The sequence below is a fragment of the Calliopsis andreniformis genome, chromosome 2 (genome assembly GCF_051401765.1).
Source record: "Calliopsis andreniformis isolate RMS-2024a chromosome 2, iyCalAndr_principal, whole genome shotgun sequence".
Classification (NCBI taxonomy): Eukaryota; Metazoa; Arthropoda; class Insecta; order Hymenoptera; family Andrenidae; genus Calliopsis; species Calliopsis andreniformis.
This window is the reverse complement of record NC_135063.1, coordinates 9,897,635-9,919,748: the sequence shown is the minus strand read 5'-3', so window position 1 is coordinate 9,919,748 and position 22,114 is coordinate 9,897,635. Positions and strand designations below refer to the sequence as shown.

General features: G+C 37.7%; 1 protein-coding gene across 3 annotated transcripts in view; it reads right to left on the bottom strand.

The window, feature by feature from the left end:
* Window positions 1–22,114, bottom strand: part of Nmdar2 (glutamate ionotropic receptor NMDA type subunit 2) — a 204,771-nt gene that overhangs the window by 30,215 nt on the left and 152,442 nt on the right. For all 3 annotated transcript variants that reach the window (XM_076388550.1, XM_076388566.1, XM_076388557.1), the window contains 5 exons: window positions 20,086–20,264; window positions 19,027–19,441; window positions 16,312–16,498; window positions 15,490–15,628; window positions 692–921 (listed from right to left, as the gene is read on the bottom strand). In XM_076388550.1, coding sequence (XP_076244665.1) covers window positions 692–921; window positions 15,490–15,628; window positions 16,312–16,498; window positions 19,027–19,441; window positions 20,086–20,264 — 1,150 coding nt within the window. The remainder of the gene's footprint in view (window positions 1–691; window positions 922–15,489; window positions 15,629–16,311; window positions 16,499–19,026; window positions 19,442–20,085; window positions 20,265–22,114) is intronic.

The following is a 22,114-nucleotide window of genomic DNA, read 5'->3' as shown; positions in this document are numbered from 1 at the left end:
ATTGTGAATTACAAGCTGCGAAATGAGGCTGTAAATGTATCCTGTTTTATTGTGATTCAGATAACACGAATTAGTAAAATTGCAGTTTTAGTTTATACAGAGGCCTTCGGGGAGACTAAATGTCAATTTATAGCGAGCTGAAAGTGATGTTCCCTAAACAGAAACTACTAATATGGAATATGTTTCCCTGTGGACTCGTTTCCTATGTACTTAGTGCCATTAGCTGTTACTCGCCAATTCGAACTCGTTATGTTCGCACTTGCTTTATATTATGGATCAATACCATTTAATTTTCTCATTAAAATTGAATAAAATAAATAAGACCCTTAAGAATTGTTCAGTACTGGATTATGAACCACTAAACTCATCTGCTTCAATTACAGTAGAAGCTTTCAGATCTATTAACACTTCCCTCAAATGAAGTCTTACTTTGCCCTCACAACTTTCCAACTTTCCAGCGTTCGAAATGAAAGGTCTCAATAAATAAATGAAGAGCTATAGTGCCATGAAAACTCAACAAATCCATTCAAAAGGTTTCCAAGAAAGTTAAGCTTAAGAATGAAAAAGCAGAAAGCATTTTAAACTATCGTCTCCTCAAAATTACCCTTTTTACTAAACGTCAGATGACTCCACACTTTGTCGGGCGGCAAAGATTCAATCAGTTAAAGGGTGAACAATTTTTTCGACTTACTCGACCATGTCGGACTCCTTGGCCACTCGACAGTGAACACCACGATCTACCAGGCATTTTCCGCTCACAGGGTCAGGGGGCGCGAGATTGATGTAGGGTGGCTCCTCCAAGAAGGTTATCTTCAAATAAAACTTCTCTGGTACTCCTTGAGGAGGCGTATGTGTGTTCCCTGGCCAGACGATGTCCTTAATGTCCAGACCCTCCTTTTCCCAGGACTTCCAAACGCCGATCTGTTAACACAAACGAGAGAAGGGAATCGATAAATTGTGAGAAGGATCCATGTACGTGGCTTGTTTCACTTAATGGATAATAAATATGTACCGTGTGATGTTTTCCAATTATTTCTTGCGAAGCTGATCCCGTGTGCAATTTTCATAGAGATTAACACGCTTTATTTCGAGGGAACAATACTACTTGCGAATATTTGCTAAAATAGGATGTGATATATGTATTTATGATTTTACGAATGCTGATTTTATGTTTGCATAAGGAAGTAAAATTTCAATTTGAAGATGAATTTTGTAAATGTAATCTTGCCGATGCAGAAATTATGTGAAACGCAAATAAAACGGGAGGCTGTGTTGCATCATAAAATAGAATCACGCGCCCCGTATTTTTGGTACATATTTTTTAAAAATAAAAGCAATATTTGTGTAGTTTACCATAGAAATATTTTCCTAAATCCTCAAAGTCGTTCAGTTGTTCTAGCTTGTAAAAATTATACACTCTTGTACATAAGTTTGAACATTCACATTACTTCTCATAGGGATCATCGCAAATTTGATAAATTTCGCCTGTCGATTCAGATATCAACTCTTCGTTCACTTAAATTCTTTAATCTTGTACAAACTAAGCCCCCATAAAGAAAATATACGTACCTGTGATGGTACATATACTCAGCTATTAACACATTTTATAGCTCGAAGATAATGCTAGAACGCAATTAATGGCAGCAGTTCAGGGGAGGTTTCAAATTCTTCTCTCATTTAATTACGAAGTTTCGTTTAAGTTGACCCATTTCGTTGTATCGTATCCCCTACTTTACTTTCATTTTGCTCCCATTAAATGCGGCCTGTTTTCATCTTTACCCATTACGAATAATTACGCGATATTATGATCGATTAATTAAAGTTTCTTCGAAATATCTTCATATATTTATATTATCATCGCCTCAAATTCCGTCATGGTATTTTGTTCACAATTTTCCAACCCAACAGTATGTAAAACTTGTCACTTAAAAATCTACCTGTGCCTCACGTAATTTTAAAGTATGATAGAATTATGTTCGATGTGAGTAGCTAGACGCTCTCATAAAAGCAATCAAATTTCGTAGTATAGCGTCTCACGCTGGTGGACAAAGCAGAGAAAATTGCAAATGCTCGGAGCAAAAAGGGCGATCCAGTGGAGCTTCATCGGCGTTTCGAATATGTAATAGGGCGAGAAAGAGGGCGTTTCCTGTGCGCGATCGGTCGACACACGAATATTGGAATTCGATACAGATACAGGTCGAATGTGTTTCGATGAAAATTTATTCGGGTGCCCTCCACTCGCTCCTCCTCTTTTGTCACTTTGTCACCACCGTCTGAAGCCAGATCCCAATTTTTCATTGTCCCCCGACATGAAGAAACAAAGAGAGTCAAGGGGAGCGGGCGATGGCAATTTCTCGCGACGGGGTTTGATTAAGTTTGACAGGGCCCTTCGTCGATACCGAGACGGCGAACCACTGTTATTAAAAAGGCTGAGTTGATAGTCACGTTTTATCGGAGAAAACTTTAAATTCTGCTTTAGTAAGCACAGCTTTCCCTTTGCCTCCCTTTCGTAATTTTGTACTCAGGGGTTGTGCATAATTAATTAGACAGTGCTGTGTTTTGACTCTGCTTGTTTCGTGGAACTACAGAGATGGCATAATATTTTAATATGATTTTTAATTCGTACATTCACTGCTATTAGTAAAAATGATCAAAAATTGATATATTTGTAGTGCACATATTTAAAAAAAAAAAAACTCGGGATGTCCAACTTCTACATTATTAAAAATTTAAAGAACGTCAGGTCAAGTCTGTGAAAAAATATTCAGAAGATATTCCTATCAATTAAAATTATAACCAACATATAGAGATCTCAATTTTACAAGAAGCGACATTCCGAGTATCTCATATTTTATTTAAAAAAATTGATGAAAGCCTCTATAATAGAGATACTCAAACTACACCTAAACAATTTTTTCCCAAAAACCTAATTTTCATATATTAGATAGTACCATAAAGCACAAACCATAAATTGAGTGCTAATCAAAATCCCAAAATTAATCCAGCCGCTAGTCGAAAGTTAAATCACTCGTATCTCCTTGTAACAAGTACACGAAAGCTCGTACTGACAAAGCTGAAGTTCCACGGAATTTGTTTCACACGAGGACCAGAATTCCGTTTCCTCCTTTCGTGTGGCGCAGTTTGTACAATTACGAGCAGCAACGTAAGTGCGCGATATGACGTCGCTGAAAGTTGCACGGTTCTGAAATGGAGATTTAGGGCCGGCACGAGCGACGTGCCATTTCAGATTTACGGGTAAACGTGCTCACGGTCGGCACACGACGAGATTAATGGAAATAATGCCGCGTGGAACGACGACGTCAGCCACGGGGAGAAATACGCAATAGTTGGAAGTAATGTTTCCTGTCAAGTGGCTTACTCAGCCAGCGGGGTAATGCAGGGCCACGCCGATGCAGAAGAGTGCGGTGCCTGTCGCTGGCCGATGATTAATGTCGCCAACTGTCTTTATGACTTTTGTAGGAACGCCTAGCTCGAGCTACGAGGAGGGTTTCTTGAAACGTGTTTGTCAGAAACGTGGGATACCATTGTGGTGGCTGCTTTAAGAGAAGAAATAATGGTCTCGTGAGGGTAATCGTTGTTTAATTGTCTTAGATGTACGTTGTTTTGGTTTTATGGGACATGAGAGATTGCATCTCTGAAATAACTAGAGATTATAGATATTACGTTTTTTTTGGACATTGTATTTGGAGGTGGATTTGATAATAGTGATGGTGTTCTTGTGGAGGATAATGTTTGATGGTATTTCAGAAGATTAGGTAGTGTTCTTCGTTGGAATTGGTAAGTAATTTTAAGTTTGTGATAGTGTATAGCTTCTACAATTGTTTATAAGGGTGTATTGGAGAATTTTTATTTCATTTATGAAAGCTGAGATATATCAGTGTTATCTAGTCGAAGTTGAAATGATCTAATTTGAAAGTCAATTTAATTTGTATGACAAATACGCCATGTATCATTTGACATTCTAAGGGTTCCATTAGCCTACAGATTATCGCGTGGTGTTAGTAAATTACACGCATCAGTGTGAGGTTGGCAGGAACCACACGGTTGTGGTTAACTTCTCCGCGGTGCCAATGTACATATTAGTTCAGAACCAAATGAGGCAGTTGTACGTATAGGGTTAAGTGAAAGAGAATTGTACATGGTCAGACGTCACTTGACAATGATGTATACTCAGGACATCCTCTTTTAACTACTTATAATTACATAATTGAGCAACTTCTTTTATATAACCATTCTCTAAATTTATAAAACCAGTTTCACACAGAAGTTTTTTAAGAACCTCATGAAATATTTTTTAATTTGTGTTCAAAATTGTACTTTCAAAGTCAACATAGAATCAAAAAATCCTACACGAAATATTATTATAATGCCTTTTGCATATAATTAATGAATTATGTCATACATATCTATTTCCTCCATTCATCACGGAGCGTTTTTAATTAATTACCCAGCGGTGAAGCAGGCACTAGTTACCCAAAGTAGGTATAAAATGAGAACTCAGTCTTGAATACTTTTTTCCCTAACATCGATTAATCGCTCGCTCGTGGATTCTGCTTACGTAACACAAGCTCTAAACGAAAGAAAAATTAATGATCCGCGCTTTAATCATGATGTTCATTATCGTAGCAACGGCGTTAACGAATCACGTTGCGTGGTAAATACGAGCTTGGTTCGTCCCTTCGTATCAGAACTCGCGGGAGGTACTCGTGAAACCCAGGAGCGTGAATAATGACCTAGATCAATTTTCAAGGTCCATTAAGGGTGGAATATCATGGAAACGGAGGAGTAGGGATACGATCACTTAGCAACGAAACCTCTTCAAAGGGATAACGCAAGATATTTCAAGTTAAATGAGAAATTACTGAGATGCTCTCTGGTTTGCTCGCGGGAAACGAAGCAAGCTTTCAAATATTTCCTGGATGATAAAGTGGGAACGATGGGTGAGGTATGCTCTTGGGTAAACGTAAAGGCAGGGGCCTGCAACATTATCAAACAATGTTATTAAAGTTTCGTGGGGCTACGAGCAAAATCTTACACTTCTTTGTGTTTTTATATCGATCATTTCTACTGGCAATAATTCCTTCATTTACTATATTGAACTTACAATTAGGAGCAGATATATAACACGCGATCTCGTTAGGTAGGCCACCATTAATCATGATACATTAGCAGTCATATATTAGGAGACGGTGTTATAGCTTGTTAGGTAGTTTATTAGTGGACTAGACACTACGGTGTATTCTCGGTTACGATAGGGGTAAGAAACTCCTTCTCGCGGCCCTTACAGTCAGTTCAAGTTACTCGATGTCTCAGCTATGTGTAACAAGTTGAATGTGCTCGATAACGAGGCAACTTCTAGGTACTAGAACAACACTATCTTCTTGGTTATTTCATTCCGTGCTAGAATCATTTGTTTGTTACACGTGTTACGACTGAGCGAAATAAACTAGTTGCAGATTGCTCATTGTGAATGAAATATGAGTATCTCTTGCAATCAAAAAACTTAATATTCCTTTTTTTGGATACTCAACCAGTGGTCATAAAAATGAGCATATTTACTGTATAAAGAAAAATTTTCTTTCATTGACTTTCACAGTAGCTAATTTTCACAAGGTGGAGGCCTGTTTATTTTAGTTTCCTCCAGTTCATGTTTTTCCACTTATCGTAGCTTCTTCCTTGCTACTTCGAACGAGATTACCGTCAGTTACAGCTGCCCCATTGAGCACGCTTTAAAGGCGAGATTTCTCGGGCTTGTCCACCCAAACAAACTTAATCGAGTGTGCTTGGAGTAGCGTAATGGGTAACGCCGATAACCTTGGCAGAAGAAGCTTTTTTTCAGCGTTTACCTTCGCGTAGTGTCGATAGCAGGATTTATAAATCATCTATCAGCTGATTTTCATGGCACTGTTTTCGCTGTGTTTTAGGAGATTATGGAATCCAGTACACAATCTTACGTGGACTCACGAGGAAGAGAAGATGAAAAGGAAATTATCTTTATCTAGACCTGAACAAACATAAAAACGAAATGAAACGAATTAGCATGTTTTTTTTAAATAGAAAATTAAATAAACTAAAACTTAGTAGATGGATACCTCCTGTTCAAGGACATCAAACTTAGAAAAGAATTTCCTTAAGAAAACTTTAAAGAATATTCTTCTATCGAGAGGAAACGTTTGGAGTACTTCAAAATAGTTACATTTAATATATTTCAAAATTATATAAGTATACTTCACTATATATTCACCCACTAGTACTAACTAGTAGGTTGATGTAAAAGTTTCCATTCATGCATAAAGTATATGATCATTGGATGTCAGGCCATATCCGAAGTTATTCTACTTACCGCGTGGCTGACCACACGCAGGGTTATACTACTTACTGTACGCCTAGCTATACTCGAGGTTACATTACTAACTATATGTCTGAGGAAACGAATTTATATTACCACTCACTTATAATTAGTCTCATCAGATTACAAGTGATAGCAATAATTTGTACATAGAGCAAATAAATATTTTGTCATTGGAAGACAGCAAACGATTTAATACTGTCACCAAAATTTCATTCCGTGAAAACAGCGTGAATTTCCAATTATGTCTCGTCTGTCCATTATTGCGCGTTCTTCTGTCGGGAACTATAGTTGCCGAATGAACTCGAAGCCATAAAAGGCCGCTCGTGGACCAAATCTGTCGTGCCAAGTCGAGCTCCGCGGTGAACAAGTTTTCCCCAAAAGTTTTGCAGATTAGAGACAATGTGCTCTCTGAGGGCGTTCCTATAATGATTATGAGGCAGCTTCGCCACGATTGGAAGGCCGCCAAGTGTCACAAGTTGCATCGGCGGCTGCAGGAAGTGCTCCACTAAATACTTAACGACGCGAATGCCATCGCAATCCTCCTCTCGTCTTTGCATGCAGCCTCGTTACATAATTCGATTATCGTCGAAACTGTGATAACTGCGATCGTTCGAGACTCTCTCGTCCAAACTATGATTTTTGGCTCAATCAAAACTGTCTTGAAGGCTAAGTCGAGGTGGATAGAGTAATATTCGTGAAACTTAGTTCATACTCGGAATTGTTATATTCATGGCTTGAGACTCTATCAGAAGTCTCACTGATGATTCAAATAAATTAGAAAATTATGTTTGGTGACAGAATGTGACTTCTCTCCAGGAATTGCAATTAAGAAAGTAAAATATCTAAGTAGAGTTTTAAAACTTAACAGACTGGAAGGTGATAAAATTTGGATATTGAAATTGGAAGCATTAGATTATTCGTAAGAGTCATATAATTTTATCTTACGATCATAGAATTATTCTCGTCCCACAGAAAATTTCAATGTTTTTTTCGAATCCTCCAAACTCATCTACCCACAATAAATCGCAGAAGAATTTCAAACTTTCATCCAAATTATTTCCTAATACCGCAACGAATTATTTCAACAATACTCGAGGGAATTAATTAAAACGTAGCACACAGTGCGCCATATACAAGGTGCAGTGACAGTCCAAGAGTGGGGGAAATTCATTTTCGTCCTGATGAACCGTTCCACTGGCGTCGAAGTTTAACCCTCAAGTGGTAACATCTGTTCGCGCCAACGCAATGCGAACAATTTCCTTAATTAGCTGACGATGAATGTGTACGCCGCCCACGCACTTCGAATTATGCGCCTATGCTTCCCCCTCCCTCTGAGCTGTATTCGAGCACACGTGCAATGGGTTACAGTCCCTAATAGAGGCGCATAGCGCATCCACTATCGAGATCCTTTACGTGCCCACGAGAATGCCTGGTAGAACCATTAATATCACCACCACAGGGCTATCTCGATCCATTTTCAATGCCTGATTAATTGTCTGCTAATCTAGAGAGGATCACTATTTTACTTGCAATCTACGCTTGTGTTCAATCGTTATGGTAATCCAGGGATCGAAGGAAGTGCCTGATTTCCATGATAATGTGTCACAATTAAATTAGCAGAGGCAGTTTGATTGTTTTACTGCCTGTTAAATAGTCAGTTTCTATTTATTGTTTAATTATACAGTAATAGAATAACGTGTATTTTATATTTCCTTGTATAATTTGTAAATGATGTGAAGCTTTGTTCTTGGAACTCAGAGTACAGTATTAGAAGTTCTGTAATTGTTTTACTTTCTACGAATATCTGTTAAACCCATTTAAGTCATTTGCAGTGCTTCTGAACTCATTAAAATTTGGCTTAGCTAGTTCGACCCTGGAGGATTTACGTAGGTACTTGATTCTGATAAGAACAAGATGAGCAGAGTGTCTTAAGGAAATAAGATAGGACGAGACATCTCCTGAAGTATAGTTTAAGCTGTTATACGTGGAGCAATTTCTTTCGGAAGGGCACGAGGGAAATAGATTAATTTTGACACGTTTAAGGGCGAGAAAGAAGATAATAGGAAGAGAGCGAATGTTCAGTTTAGTAATACTTAAATGATCCTAAACAGGTTTATAAGTCTTTCTGAGATGCCACCTGTTTGTATCAGATAATCGTTGTTCATTTAGACCGACGACGTCTCGCGATACTCCAATTAATGTACAGCTTCCTGTCGATACTTGTTTACGTTCCTTTGTCTTTACGACTTGTAGAGCGTGAGGTCTCGATAGCCTGTCTGCATGCATCTTAATTGAATTTCCTCTGCGACGATTTTACTCGAGCGTCCATGTAAATAATTTGCAAGCTTCGATCCTTGCATGATATACACGTATTTACACCATTTATGTTTTTACTAGTTTGTACAATTCATCCAGAAGAATATATCAAACACATCTTTTGGACATATACATGTATAATATGACCTATAATTTTTTACCTAAAAACTCGAATATTTCAAGACGTAAGTATAGAATATCGAATTTTGAACCTTGAATTTGAATAATATATACTTGAATATTTAAATATTTGAAAATTTGAATATTTGTATATTTGAATGTTTGATTGTTTGAATATTTGAATATTTGAATATTTGAATATTTGAATATTTGAATATTTGAATAATTGAATATTTGAATATTTGAATATTTGGATATTTGGATATTTGGATATTTGGATATTTGGATATTTGAATATTTAAATGCTTTGTTGTTTAAGAACTTAAATTTTCTGAATTGACAAAACTTCTGAACTTTTATCAGAAATACAATGTTGGATTTGTTTTGTGATGAGTAAAGCATTAGCGCCAACCTCAAATTCATACTCAATGTATCCCTCCCACCATAATTTGAACTCGCCTCTAATTTCGAACTGAGGAAGTAATCCTTCCGACTTTGTCGAAAACGTTGTTGCAGGCAGGAGAAGGTCTTTGGTCGAAAATGCATCGACCACAGCTAATCGCTTTATGCACGCTCGTTGAATTCGAACTCGGTCGAGAGTTTACCGAATAAAGTTGTGGTCGTATTCACAGCCGAATCTCGAAACCGAAAGTGGGGCGTAATGTGGAAAATGAAAGCCGAATTTAGTAAAGTCGAAACCGTTCCAGGAAGTCTCGGCCAAGCCTTCAACCACAGGAAATTCCAAAGTGACGATAACGCGTGGCTGGAATATAGATTTCACTCTTACGACGGGATCGATTACGTTGAAACATAAAGTTGGTTTTAACAAATTATTTCAAATATACTGAAACTAGTAAGAATAAACATTAGCAAAAAAGCTAAGTGAATGAAATAATGCTTTAAGATCCAGCAAATAAATATAACTGAACACTATATTTACATGACTCACAAGTCAGAATAAAATGGTATTTACATAATTACAGTTCTAGATTAATATCAGTGTTTGAATAATTCATTAAGGCAGTATAATTGGCAAAAAGCTTTCATATTATTGCATTACAAATATACAATAACTATTCTGAGGAAGAGACTCACATGAATATCACTAATAAGTGAATTTAAATTACAAACGTATCAGCAGATATTTTTAATATGCTTTTAAAGTACTGGTCGCAAAGTCGTTTAATTCAATGCACAATCAGATAAAATAATTGAACGCCACAAGTACATACTGTTATACCATGTCTACTTTGCAATCGCAGAAAATGTTATGAATTGGGCTCAATCAGACTCTGTTTATTCGATCTGAAAATACGAGGTTGAATTTAACCATGTACCTACGCTTTGTTTCCAATGTAACGAATCAGTTTATGCGGTAATTGTATTTTTCAAAATCACGAGCCATTGACACTGATATTTGTACGCAGAAATCAATCTGGCAACGCCCCGAAATCCCATCGACATTGCTACACGATTACGCAGAATTTCTATCATTTCGATGGGTGCGTGGAAACGTCGAGTGTTTATTTTAGTTGGGAATTTAATGAAAATTCACTGAAACATAAACCTGGATGCAAAATTGCGTGATACATGAGATACCTCTATTTCCAATAAACTTTCCACAGTCCATAGTATTATTATTCGAAGACTATGTAAAGCGGTGTTACAGTACCAATCACGCTCGAATTAAACGCATACATAAAATTTACTTGTACGTAGTCACATATTTGAAACATTGAATAATGAAACCTTTTTCAAATATGGAAAAAGTACAAAAGATAAACTTCCCTGGTTTGGCTTCACATTTACTCAAATCAAATTTATTCCTGATTCAATGCAGTTACATAAAAATTATAAAAAATATCCTTAGAAAAAAGTTCCCAGTGTCGAAAAAATAAATTTTACTTTACAAGCTTCACGCAAGATATAAACTCACAATTTTTCAAAAATATAACTTATATCGTTCTCCCTTGGATCCACAGCTACACAGTCATCCCCCACAGTGACAATCCAAAAGAGAATAAAAACAAAATACCCAGCACCCCCCTACTACAACAGTCCAACCAAAAGCGATTAACTCTCGAACAACTCCAGAGTGGGCCAAAAAAGAAAGGAAAAAAAAAATTGCTACTCTGTCGTTGCAAAGAACGTTTAATCTCAAACAACTCGAAACCCCATCCTATATAGGACACCAGTCGTCAATCAAGCATCCCCGTCCACTCGAAACGTCTCCGTCGGACAATTTCGGTAAACGGATCGGGGCGACAATCGAACCGTACGATTGAAACTCCCCTTTGAAAAACAATTTGCCCCCGTCCCCCGTGGACCCTCTTCTGACCTCGCTGACGTCACGCGGGACCAATCTTCGCCGACGTCGGTTCGTTACAGCCGCGCTCTCGATTCGCCAGCGGATCCCTTCGACGGCCACGACACGAAGCAGCTGCTACGCGAGGCCCCTTCGGAGAACCGCAGAAACGATTACTAGAGGATACACCCACGTCGTGGGTAGTTCGAGGGGGAGGGAAAGGGTTGGCCAGTAGCTGAGGGTCAGCTACAATTTCGCGTGGTTATCGACAAGCCATAAATAGGCTGCCATTGGAACAACAGGGAATCCCATTCCAGATTTAATTAGCCGCGACCTATCCGCGACGTTGCTGAAAATGCTGCTCCCTCGTCGCGGCTTTTCGTCGTCTCGTAAACGCACGTCCACCGTCGGGGCGAAATGTCGATTCCTCTGGGTCGTCCACTGTTGATTGGAAATCGGCGGACCGATGAAATTGGAAATCGAAAGCTGCCCGTCGAATATCCATTGAACGCGTACGACCGCGCCCGATACGAGGGCTTAGGGGCGCAAATGGCGCTATTAATTAGAACGATCGAGTCGAGGTTAGGCGATTATTGACAGTGGGGGCGATGTACGTAGCAGGTGATAGTAAACAATTATATTGACTGCGAAATTGAGGGCAGGGGGTGAATGTTTGTAGAATCCAGAGGGATGTAGTGTTTCTCACCCTGTATGTGGGAGTTTATGATATCTATATGGATGAATTTTTATTTTGAATAGCTTTGATGTAGGAGGATGTCTCTCGTAGTGATGTCTTTTGGCTTTGCTATAAGGTGAATAAGATTCTGAGATAATTAATTAGCCTTAAGTGTTAATAAGGATGAGTTTGGATATATAATTTGGACGTATGAATACTTGAATCTAACCCTAGTAGGTTTTCTGTTTTCTGTTCTGAATTTTTATTGTCATCACGTTATTAAGATTGCAGATAAGAAGATTTTTGTATAATATTGAGAAGCCAATTGCCTACGTAGGTAGGTACTAAAAATTGAGATAAGTGTTGAAAAAAATAGAAACCATTTTTAGACGAGAAACAGTTCGAGGAACATTTAAGTATCGACTATTTATAGTTGATAGTCAGCAATCGTTTAACTCAGCGTGAAAGTGTTTAAGTGTCCGGAACTCATTTTTTCTTCGATTGTATTTATCGTTTCTTATTTGGTCCGAAGACAATCGAATGAAGAGGGCTGTGCTGAGCTGTTTAATTATCTCTTTCAGCGAAGCGGAAATACGTGGCTGACGACGTGGAACAAATTCCTCTCGTAACGCGATGCCATGACGTCCGTCGAGCGGTCGTATAATTAAAAAATCGTTTCCACTTGCGACTCGAATGCGGATTGATGGCGAAGAAAATGAATCGACGTAAGCAAAATTAAAGAAGGTAATTGGAACTGTGACTGCCAGGAGAAAAACAAAGCTAAATGTCATTTTCAGAATGTACAATGTCCTGAACCTTATTTCCATGCACGTGATTTGATTTGAGTTGGTGACATACTTATCAATGCGATCGATTTCAAAAGAAGAATATAATATTAGAAAATCTGAGGCACTGAATAATTTACAAATATTTCCTGAAATATTGGTTTTAATCTTCAGTTGATATAGTGAAGTCAGACTATTTATACTGACTCAATTTTTAATGTTTAATATAAATTACAAACATGGAAATTTACTGTATATTATTATTAATAATTTGTTATAAAGAAAATACAGTAAACATACTGTATTGAATTATAATTCTGACATCATGTAACGTGAGGATCCATTTTCGTTTACATGTCTGATATTATCTATTTTGTACTACTGAACTCTGTTAAGCTAAAACCAGAAATACTGACTAGGTATTTTGCCAAGAAATTATTCGCAATTATAGTTCACTTCCTGTTCATCTTGAAAAGCGGAAGACGTGGTTTCTTGCACAACGAAATTGCTGTATAAGATAGAGGGCAAACTATTCCTGAACATCTTTCACTGAATCTCCATTAAACTCGCGTAACTTAATGTTGTCGTTAAAACTTATAATAAAGTTCCAAAACGAAGGTAAAAATCTCTGAAATCTGATCGCTGGATCGCTATATTATCGAAGGAAGTTAGAGAACTACGCAAACGAAGAACTTATCAGTAGTTGCAAGAGAAGAGAATTCAAGACGGTAGAAGAATATGTTAATTACTTATTTACCAAATATTCAATACTTAATAAAAGGGATCGAAAACTGATACTCCTTTAAGTCATCGAAAAACTCAGAACACTTGCAATAAAGAAAAAATACAATTTCCAATGGAAGACATCAGAGTTTAATTTTGAACATTCCTAATGGTGGCATTTGATGTTTAATTAATCCCTCAACGTTGCATCGATCAGTCGCACGAGTTACGCGAGCGTAATTTAAATTATGCCAAATTTCGGTTGCCTTCACAGACATCGATGAGCTTACGCGCCAATTGTCACCGCTGGTTAACTAACTAGTTACGAAATAACTTACAAACGCTGGAAATTATAACGAGGCTGTCGCGCTAATTTTCCTGCATTCGAATGTTTATCCACAGCTGGCCGACGAACGCTCTCACTTGTGATCACGTTTCGAAGGGAATTTCGCCAGAAGCATCGTTCAAGCTGGATGGATTCTGCCGCAATTTCGTGGCTTCGCGTTGTAAATCCCTGTGCAAATGTTAAACGGAGTGTCATCCTGTCCGTGGCGTTCGCTTTCTGCCCCTTCGCTCTTCAGCATATGTAGAGAAGCGGCCAAGTGGTCGAGATCGAATCGATTGATCGTTATAATAGACATCGACTTTTTGTATGAAAATTAGCAGCTTGACACGAATTTATTTGAGTATTGCAATAAAAGTTGACGATGACCAATGTAGAATAGGTATCACTAGGTTCTCGTTATCGCTACGTTCTTTACTTTTTAATTATCGCTTGAACTTGTGAAGAGATCAGATTACTTCAGCTTCTAAATACCTCTTCCTTACTTTTTAATTACTACTACGCGTTCTCTGATGTCAGGCTTCCCTTATTTCTGACGCTTCTCATTTTCTGAACACTGAAATTCCAACTTCTCGATTCCTTTTCTAGTAGTTTTAATCAGGCTTTATAGAAATGAGAAAGAAGAGAAGAAACTCTGTAAGTGGAAGTTATCAATCATGGTCAGACACGGACGAACTAGGTATCACATTACAATATATTCATCACTTCTTATTCTATATCAGATTTTTCAATTTAGCATCCTCATACTTAAAAATTTCGTATCTTTCAAATAGATGCTTATAAATATACTCTTATATAATAGGCACACATAGCACTCTACTCTTTTTCAAGACCCTATATAATTGTCTATTCGTCGTTCTTGCACTCTAATTCCTTTGAAGTGAAAGGTCAGAAGTGTGAATACAGTAGCGACTTCTCCCGTTTTGCTAATGCTTAGATTAACGAGGTCGTGTTTTTCTTCTTCGACCAACTACAAGTTCGCACGTACCGCGAAGGGTAATATTCTTTTCAGAGGACATCGTGACGTTTCCGTAATGGCTTCATTTCGTTCCAACAGCAGGAAAGGTTTTTCTCAGCGCATCGACGATGAGAAATTAGGTCAGCCGCGATTAAAGATGTCCATTTTATTGCGACAGACAGCGATGTCTACAGGATTCTCTCAAACAGTAAGAACTCCTTTTTGCACCCTCTGTTGCGTCTATTCTTCAGTTTCCCCGCGAGTTTCGCTTTCGTTGTCTTTTCGGTAGCGCTCTTTCCTTTCCTTTTTTTCATTGAACAGCGGCTTTCCTTCGGCAAGGCAGTCGTATTCAGCTATTGTGGAGCTTTTTTATTCTATCTCCTTCATCTTAATTTTAATATCTCGTTACTTCTTTTGCTGCCATTTTTAGAGTCCTAAATTAGTAGTTCGCTACAATTGTAGCTTGTTTTGTTATATAGTATGTACAATTCGTTTAAAGTAGATTCTTTCTCCAAGGATCTTTAAATAATCACCGAAAGTGAAATTCGAGATTTTTAAATAAAAAGAAAAATATTTATTAAATCTCCCCTTTCATTCTATTATAAAACAGCTCCAACAATTGTTTAATACAACAACTAGTAGTGATGTCTGCTTCTTTAAAATTGCATTTTTTTTTTAGTGACTTTTCCCAATTTTTTCCTAAGCTTTTCTGCGCAGTCGAGCAGATCTGATATTTCCATATTTCAATGCCCCGTTAGCCTAGATTCAGTTATTGAATGCACGTCTCCGCGTGAATCGCGGCGTCTTTGACGTTGGCATTGCGGTGAATCGGGAATTTTTGGAACGTGCATGAAAAGGCCAGCGAAAACGTGTGCAATTTTTGTACTCACCTCCTCCCAAACGAGCTGTTTGCTCACGCCAGGACGAAGATTCATGATTTTCAGTTCTGCCGCTTTCAGTACACCGTCTTGCGTGAATTCTACGTTTGGCTTGCCCTGGTCGCCCTCGACAGACACATTCTTCAAGTACCTGCCAACAGGAGGGAAACGAAATTTTTCTTTAGAGAATGCAGAATAATGCAATTTGTAACTCATGCTTTCAACGTGTGTTCTGCATATCAGGCAGATTAAATTTATGAAGCTTTTACATTGTACATTTTTAAATTCTATATCTTTTAATATTTGTAGAATGTCACACTGTAATATTTATTGGATAAAATAATCCTACAACATTTCTAGAATGGAACCTATTAAAGGTTTGAAGTTTTAATATTTGATGAATGCTATATCACAGTTTTTATCAAATAGAATTTTAAATTTTTTTTGAATGAACTTTTTCACTTCTAAGTCGTTTAATATTTATAGAAAGTAACAGTACCTTTTCTAACGTTACTGTTTATTTTTAAGTGGTACAATTGTTTTCATGTTGCAAATAAAAGTTAAGTTTCAAGCAAATGAATTATTTCTTTCATTGTTATTCAAAACCTGTTTTCCTTTTAAATAACAGTGAATAATTAATTCTCACTCTTCAATGATATATAATCGTGCTTTGTTTTCCATTTTTGTTGGCAAGATAAATATTACCAGCACGAGAACAATGTATCTCGTTTACTTTGTAAATCAATTGTGTTTCAATGTTCAGCTTCTGATCACAAATAGATTTTCGTGAGAATAAATACCTGAGTACAAATTAACAAAATGAAGTGGAATTACTTGAAAAATAGATCTCCAGTATTCCATCGAGACTCGCCAACACTACCCTCGCAGCTAATTTGGGTGTTCAAGCTCAGTTTCTCGTTGTCTTTGTCGTTCAGAAAATCCTCGACTCCGTACGCGTAAACCTTGACCGCAGTCGTAATCTCGCTTATCAGACTCTCCGTGCTCGTGTCAAAGTGCACTCCTGGAAGCAGTTGAAATAAGGACACGTGTTTCTATCGTAAACAAAACGAGAATATCATTGGCGTTCGATTAGGAATATGTTCAAGCATACAGCTGATATCGAGTCAGAGGTATGATAAAGGAACACTACAGAGAAGATTAGTTAAGAAACAAGAACAACCCAAAAGAAACTAAATTATGTTACAAAACATAAATTCTTATCAAAGATCACAGTTTCATAAAAAATTGTATAATAAGTATTTAATCCAGCATATAATAATAAGTTTATATCTAGGGATAGTAATATAATAAAAGTTCTTGTTTCACTGTCGTCATTACTCTGCAATCGATCCCCTGTTTTGCTAAACACCAGACTACACTCAGCAATAAAGCTCAGTGAGTATAAAGTAAGCATGCACGTAATTATGCAAAAGAATTCAAGATAAAGTGGGTCGGAATTACTCTGCCAGATGATAGTGTCATAAACTGGGATTCTCGGACAGCAGTATTCCACATCCCCCTGCGCTGCACGAGCACCTTTAATCCGTGCTTCTCCTTAGCCCGAGTTTCAAGGATTCCAGAAGAATTCTTAATAAAGAACTAAATGAAATCTTTCTAATTGATTCCGATGAAATGTCGCGAACAGATAGAGAACTCGTTCTTCTTCCACGAAGAAGTGACAATTAATTTTCCGTCTCTGCGGCACCCCAGCCCTCTGTCTACCTCGCTAGTGGATTCAACAGAACATTGCAGAGAATGCATGCACGGGCAAACGGATTTCATAACAAACTCCGCCACTTTGTTGGGTGCAAGTTGCGAGTCGTCAACTTGGAAAGTCCATTCTACGTATTACACCGAGGCACCAAGCTTCCAAACTCCAGTGTGAAGTTCGTAGAAGCAGCAGAACCCACGAGATATCATCGATTAAAGTTCACGTATTTCTCTATACGAAATTCGACTCGTGGGTTTTATTTTCATCAGCTCGCCGTTTCTGCTCTTTGCGCTTTAGGAAAGTGATACGTTATCGCGGTGACAAGTTTCAGGGATAGGTGACTTTGGAAATCGATGAGTCTCCATGCGCAAACAGCCCCAGTTTCCATATGATTGAAAAAGCATTTTTTTTTTTTTCGATATCATTTGCCTGCCTCCTAGAGAATCGAATATTTTACGTCAATTTTCGACACTGTCCTGCGGGTATTCTGGCACGTATTGGACCAGCAACGATGTCATTACAAAACATTTCCCAGTCAAAAATACCGAATCGAGAGAGCTTTTTGTCACCGCTTACCTGACACTGCAAAATTGAACTTATTTAAATGTAGAATCGTGCGCAATGGATATCTCATGTACTTTTCGCTTGCAAAATCCGAGAGAAAATTATACGCCCCTGTCATAAAATAAGGAAACAATTTTTAATGGAATTCCTGAGAGAGAAATTTCTTGCTGCATTAGTACTGGAATGATTTATGAGGCTAGCTGAAGCTGAGTCTTTAGAACCATCATAGAGAGCTGAAGCTCACAGCCTTTTTCCTAAAATCTTGGTATGCTTTCGACGACTGACAATTTTCCATCTATCCATGAATACCTGAATAACATTCTCATAAAATGTAGGCGTCTTTGAATAAACGAGCAAAATGATAGATTTCCACCTGGCCTTCCCAATAATTTTCAGACCCGATTAAAAGGCCTCTGTGCTAAGTGTTACTCTATAATCTTCCTATTCGAAAGCTTGAAAGCCAACGTTTACGTCGCCCATTTGAACTTGCTAGTGGTATAGAGAATTCTATCGGACTCCGTTAGGCGGACAAGCGCCATTCGATATTTCGAGTGGCCGAGCGTTGAAAAGGACATTCAGTAGCGGCGTGAGAATCACGGAAATCGGAAATTGATGCCTTCCTCGAGATTCCGCCGCGGATGCCCCCGAGAACGAATAAATTCATCGAATACGTTCAACAGTATACGTTTCTCCGAATCTCCTTTCGTTCCTCGAGGCCAAGGAACTGAGAGACGCCGAGTCGAAGGATTTCGATATAAGCGTGCTGCGGTTGAAGAATTGCTCGACTGATTTCTCGACGTTTATGGGCCTTCAATAATATTTTATCGAGCTCTGTTTTATTTCTCACGCGACATTTTGCTGGAAGAATGAGCATCAGACAGTGGCAATTTCTCAGAAGTTTTTCTGGCCTTATTGATGCGATGCAGTAGTTCAGAGTAATTGAAATTCTATCTAATAAAGTAGAATAAAATATATGAAATAGGATTCTGTAACTTGTATCGATTTTTAAGCACTTGTGCTAGAATTTCTACTAAGGTAAATGTCCCACTTTTAGGCTTATTACGTAACCTAATTAGAAATGAAAACTAGCATCATAAAATAGAATCCTCAGTTTCTGGGACCTCATAATTAATGTATCAGGATATACAGTTTTAGGTAGTCAATATAAAGAATTTTCAAAACATTTAAAGCGTACAATCGTTTTTAACTACAGCAATCACAAAAAAAAAAAGAAAAAAACAGACAAAGGCTTCTAAAGAATTAACGTCACTCACCGAGCATTCCAATTGGAAACTGACTGGGCGTGTCCAAGTTCTCGATGACGCTTTGCGTGACCACCCATACGTAATTTTCTCCAGTTATTTTATAATCGTTCGCTGCTTTCAAAATCAGAGTGGCCTCTTCTCTGGTCGAATAGAGGAGCATCACTCTTGACTCGCTGTTGACCAGCTCCAGGAGGTCGTGCGGGTTGGTTACAAAAACGGCGCTTAATATCGTGAACTTGAATGTGTCCTGCATTTCTGAGATTCTCTCCCTGACTGCTTGCACGAAATCGTCGTGCCCAGCAATCTGAGAGGTGACCACGCTGAATTGGTGCCATTTATACCTCTCGAGAATGCTGAGCATTGCCGCTGTTTGGTGCTCCAACGAAGGCGCCAATTGCAGCTGCAAGTTGCTCTGCGAGGCTCTCTGGAACCATCCCGGATTTTTCATTCGTTATGTGCATTTTACGATGAAGGTGTAATTAGGTCAACAATGAAGTCCCATTTCACTGGACAGGTTCCCGCAAAAACCCGCTGAACGAACGGGTATTGAAATCGATTCGATTTTACCTTCTATCCACCTACAATTTGACGCGACTAATGGAAGAGCGAAAGTGATTCGAGTGATCTCGTTGAGGCCTGCAGATATGCAGTAATCTATCTGGAATCACTCTGATTATACATGGAGCGAAATTGCTTCGAAATTTTATCGACTTGAGAAATATAGGAATTGCAAATTTTTGAAGAGCAGCGGTTTTGAAGTAGTACAAAATTATTAAAAAATGCATGGAATCACTCTTCCATTTCAGCAGGCACTTGACATTATTCTAATAATAGCTAACACAGTTTGATTTATTTTTATTTGCCACGTATACTCTGCCTTTCTTACGATCATAAATACCAACTCTGTTTTAGTTTATCTTTGATTTGATTTAGTCCTTTTTCGCGTTCAAGGATTGCAATGAAATATATTGCAATAGTTTTGGAAAAAATAAATTATAACACTTCGCGCCATTGAACGTGGGGACGTATAAAATGGGTGAAATATGTGATAGTGTGACTTCGACTCACCCGTTCCAATCCAGAATTATCGGCGTTCCAGGCAATCACTGGGATTCCAAGGTAGCCCGCCAACTGGAGAAAGTATTGAGCACTGGCAGTACTGCGGCCGTATTTTTCGTAGTTCATCAGGTACAAGATGGCTGACACGTTCGTTGGCAGGAATTGATTGCATAGCGATTCAAGGATGGCTGAAACACAAGCGCACGTCGATCGTTATCGTCGGTCATTTCCACTACTTCACACGGTTCGCTAGAACGGTACAGACGTTTCATCAAATCACTCGACATAAAACCTCTGTTAAGGTATCTGTAAAAATCTCTACCAATTGAAATGAAATGATACCAATTTAAATAGTAGGTATACTGAACATCTGTCGTTTGCATTTTGTTAGTGCTAGGTACCGTTTTATCTATTTATCGTCAATACTTTTTGACATGAAACCTGAATGGCTTCTCAGTGAACTGAGACATTCAATGGTTTCTATGCTCTTATGTGCAAGGTGCTTTTTTTCCATTGTATTAAGTAGCATACTAAAATAGTAACAGCGTAGACTGAGTAAAATAAATTGCGGAACCTGCAGGAAAGTGAGCTGAATTTTATTAGAAAGAGTAATGTAATATCCTAGGTAGTAGAAGAAATGAAGCTCAAATAAATTCGGAGATCAAACTGGAACTGAAACTCAAAATTGCCACTCGAGAATTTGATGTCTTTTTGATTGTCCTTTTTCTTTCACTTAGGATTAGAGAAATTATGGTTTACTATCTTCTGCAAACTGTTCGTCATACTAATGTTTATCTGACTACTCTATATTTATAATAAATTTGTTAGGTTTTACTCTGCAAAGCGATGACACATTTCAATTATATTCTTTATCCAATAATGGTATTGAGTCATGATTTTGCTGCTGAATTTCGAAGGTTCTTCCTTCTGAAAGTCTGTCTGAGTGAATTGATTTTATTCGCTTTTCGTCAATTACTGGTCTCGTAAAGAAGGCACAAAGGCATAAAATCGTGGCCATTCGAATGAACCAGACCTAACCTGGCCCATAAACCCAATGCCTGTTCGTACCGTTCGTGTGACCTCATTTCACAGTATCCTTGTTCCCTCCCTATTGCATTATTCTTCACGGTGGTTTCTTAATTTCACTTCTTATTTAGGATGAAAATTTCTTGTAAGAGAGCTTCGTTAAGCCGTACCAGTTTTCACGGAAAATTAAGGCGGTCATTCGTATGCAAACAGAATACGATATATAAACAGAATACAGAATGATAGAAATGTAGTGCATTCCTGATTAATTGTATGAACCATTTATACTAGACTCTGAAGTTTCTTCCTCTTGAGTTTTTCCCTCTAGTCTTCCAATTGTGTTAGTAAAATGAACTTTGATATGGAAGAGTGTTAAACCAATTTTATTAAACGATGATATTGTATTTTCTGGATAGCTTGTAGTAAGATCAACCTTGAATAGCATAAAGTAATTATTACGAAAAATAAAAATTTTAATTTGCATATCTCTAATATTTCGTGTCCCTCGAAACTATATTAATACCTTGATTATAGCTCTAGAGGTCACATAATTCGAAGGCATTCACTTAGCTTTTGTTTTATGACAATGATTGATCTTGCAGCGGTATGTCCGACCGCACATGGCGCACATTCCTGTGGCGCGTTTATGGTCGAGAAATTCCCTTGGCTCCTTCCATACTCTACTACACGTATCTAAATTCTATAGTTACACTAGAAAGAGAGTTTTCGTTACTTTTTCTTGTCGACATTATACCAGCATTATTATAACAATGCTCATATTATTAAAAATGTAACAGATTTTTTATAATCGCAAAATAGGAACACGATTCATATGGTAGAGTTTATTAAATTTTGCAAATGAATTCAGTCTATGCAATTCTTTTCTATCTCGAAATACTAGTTCGTAAAAATCTACTGTGTCTATTGAAACGATCAATCAGTTACACATTTTGTATTCGTTAATTGAATAATGCACGGATAATTATTAATAATAGTACCGTGTTTAACAAAA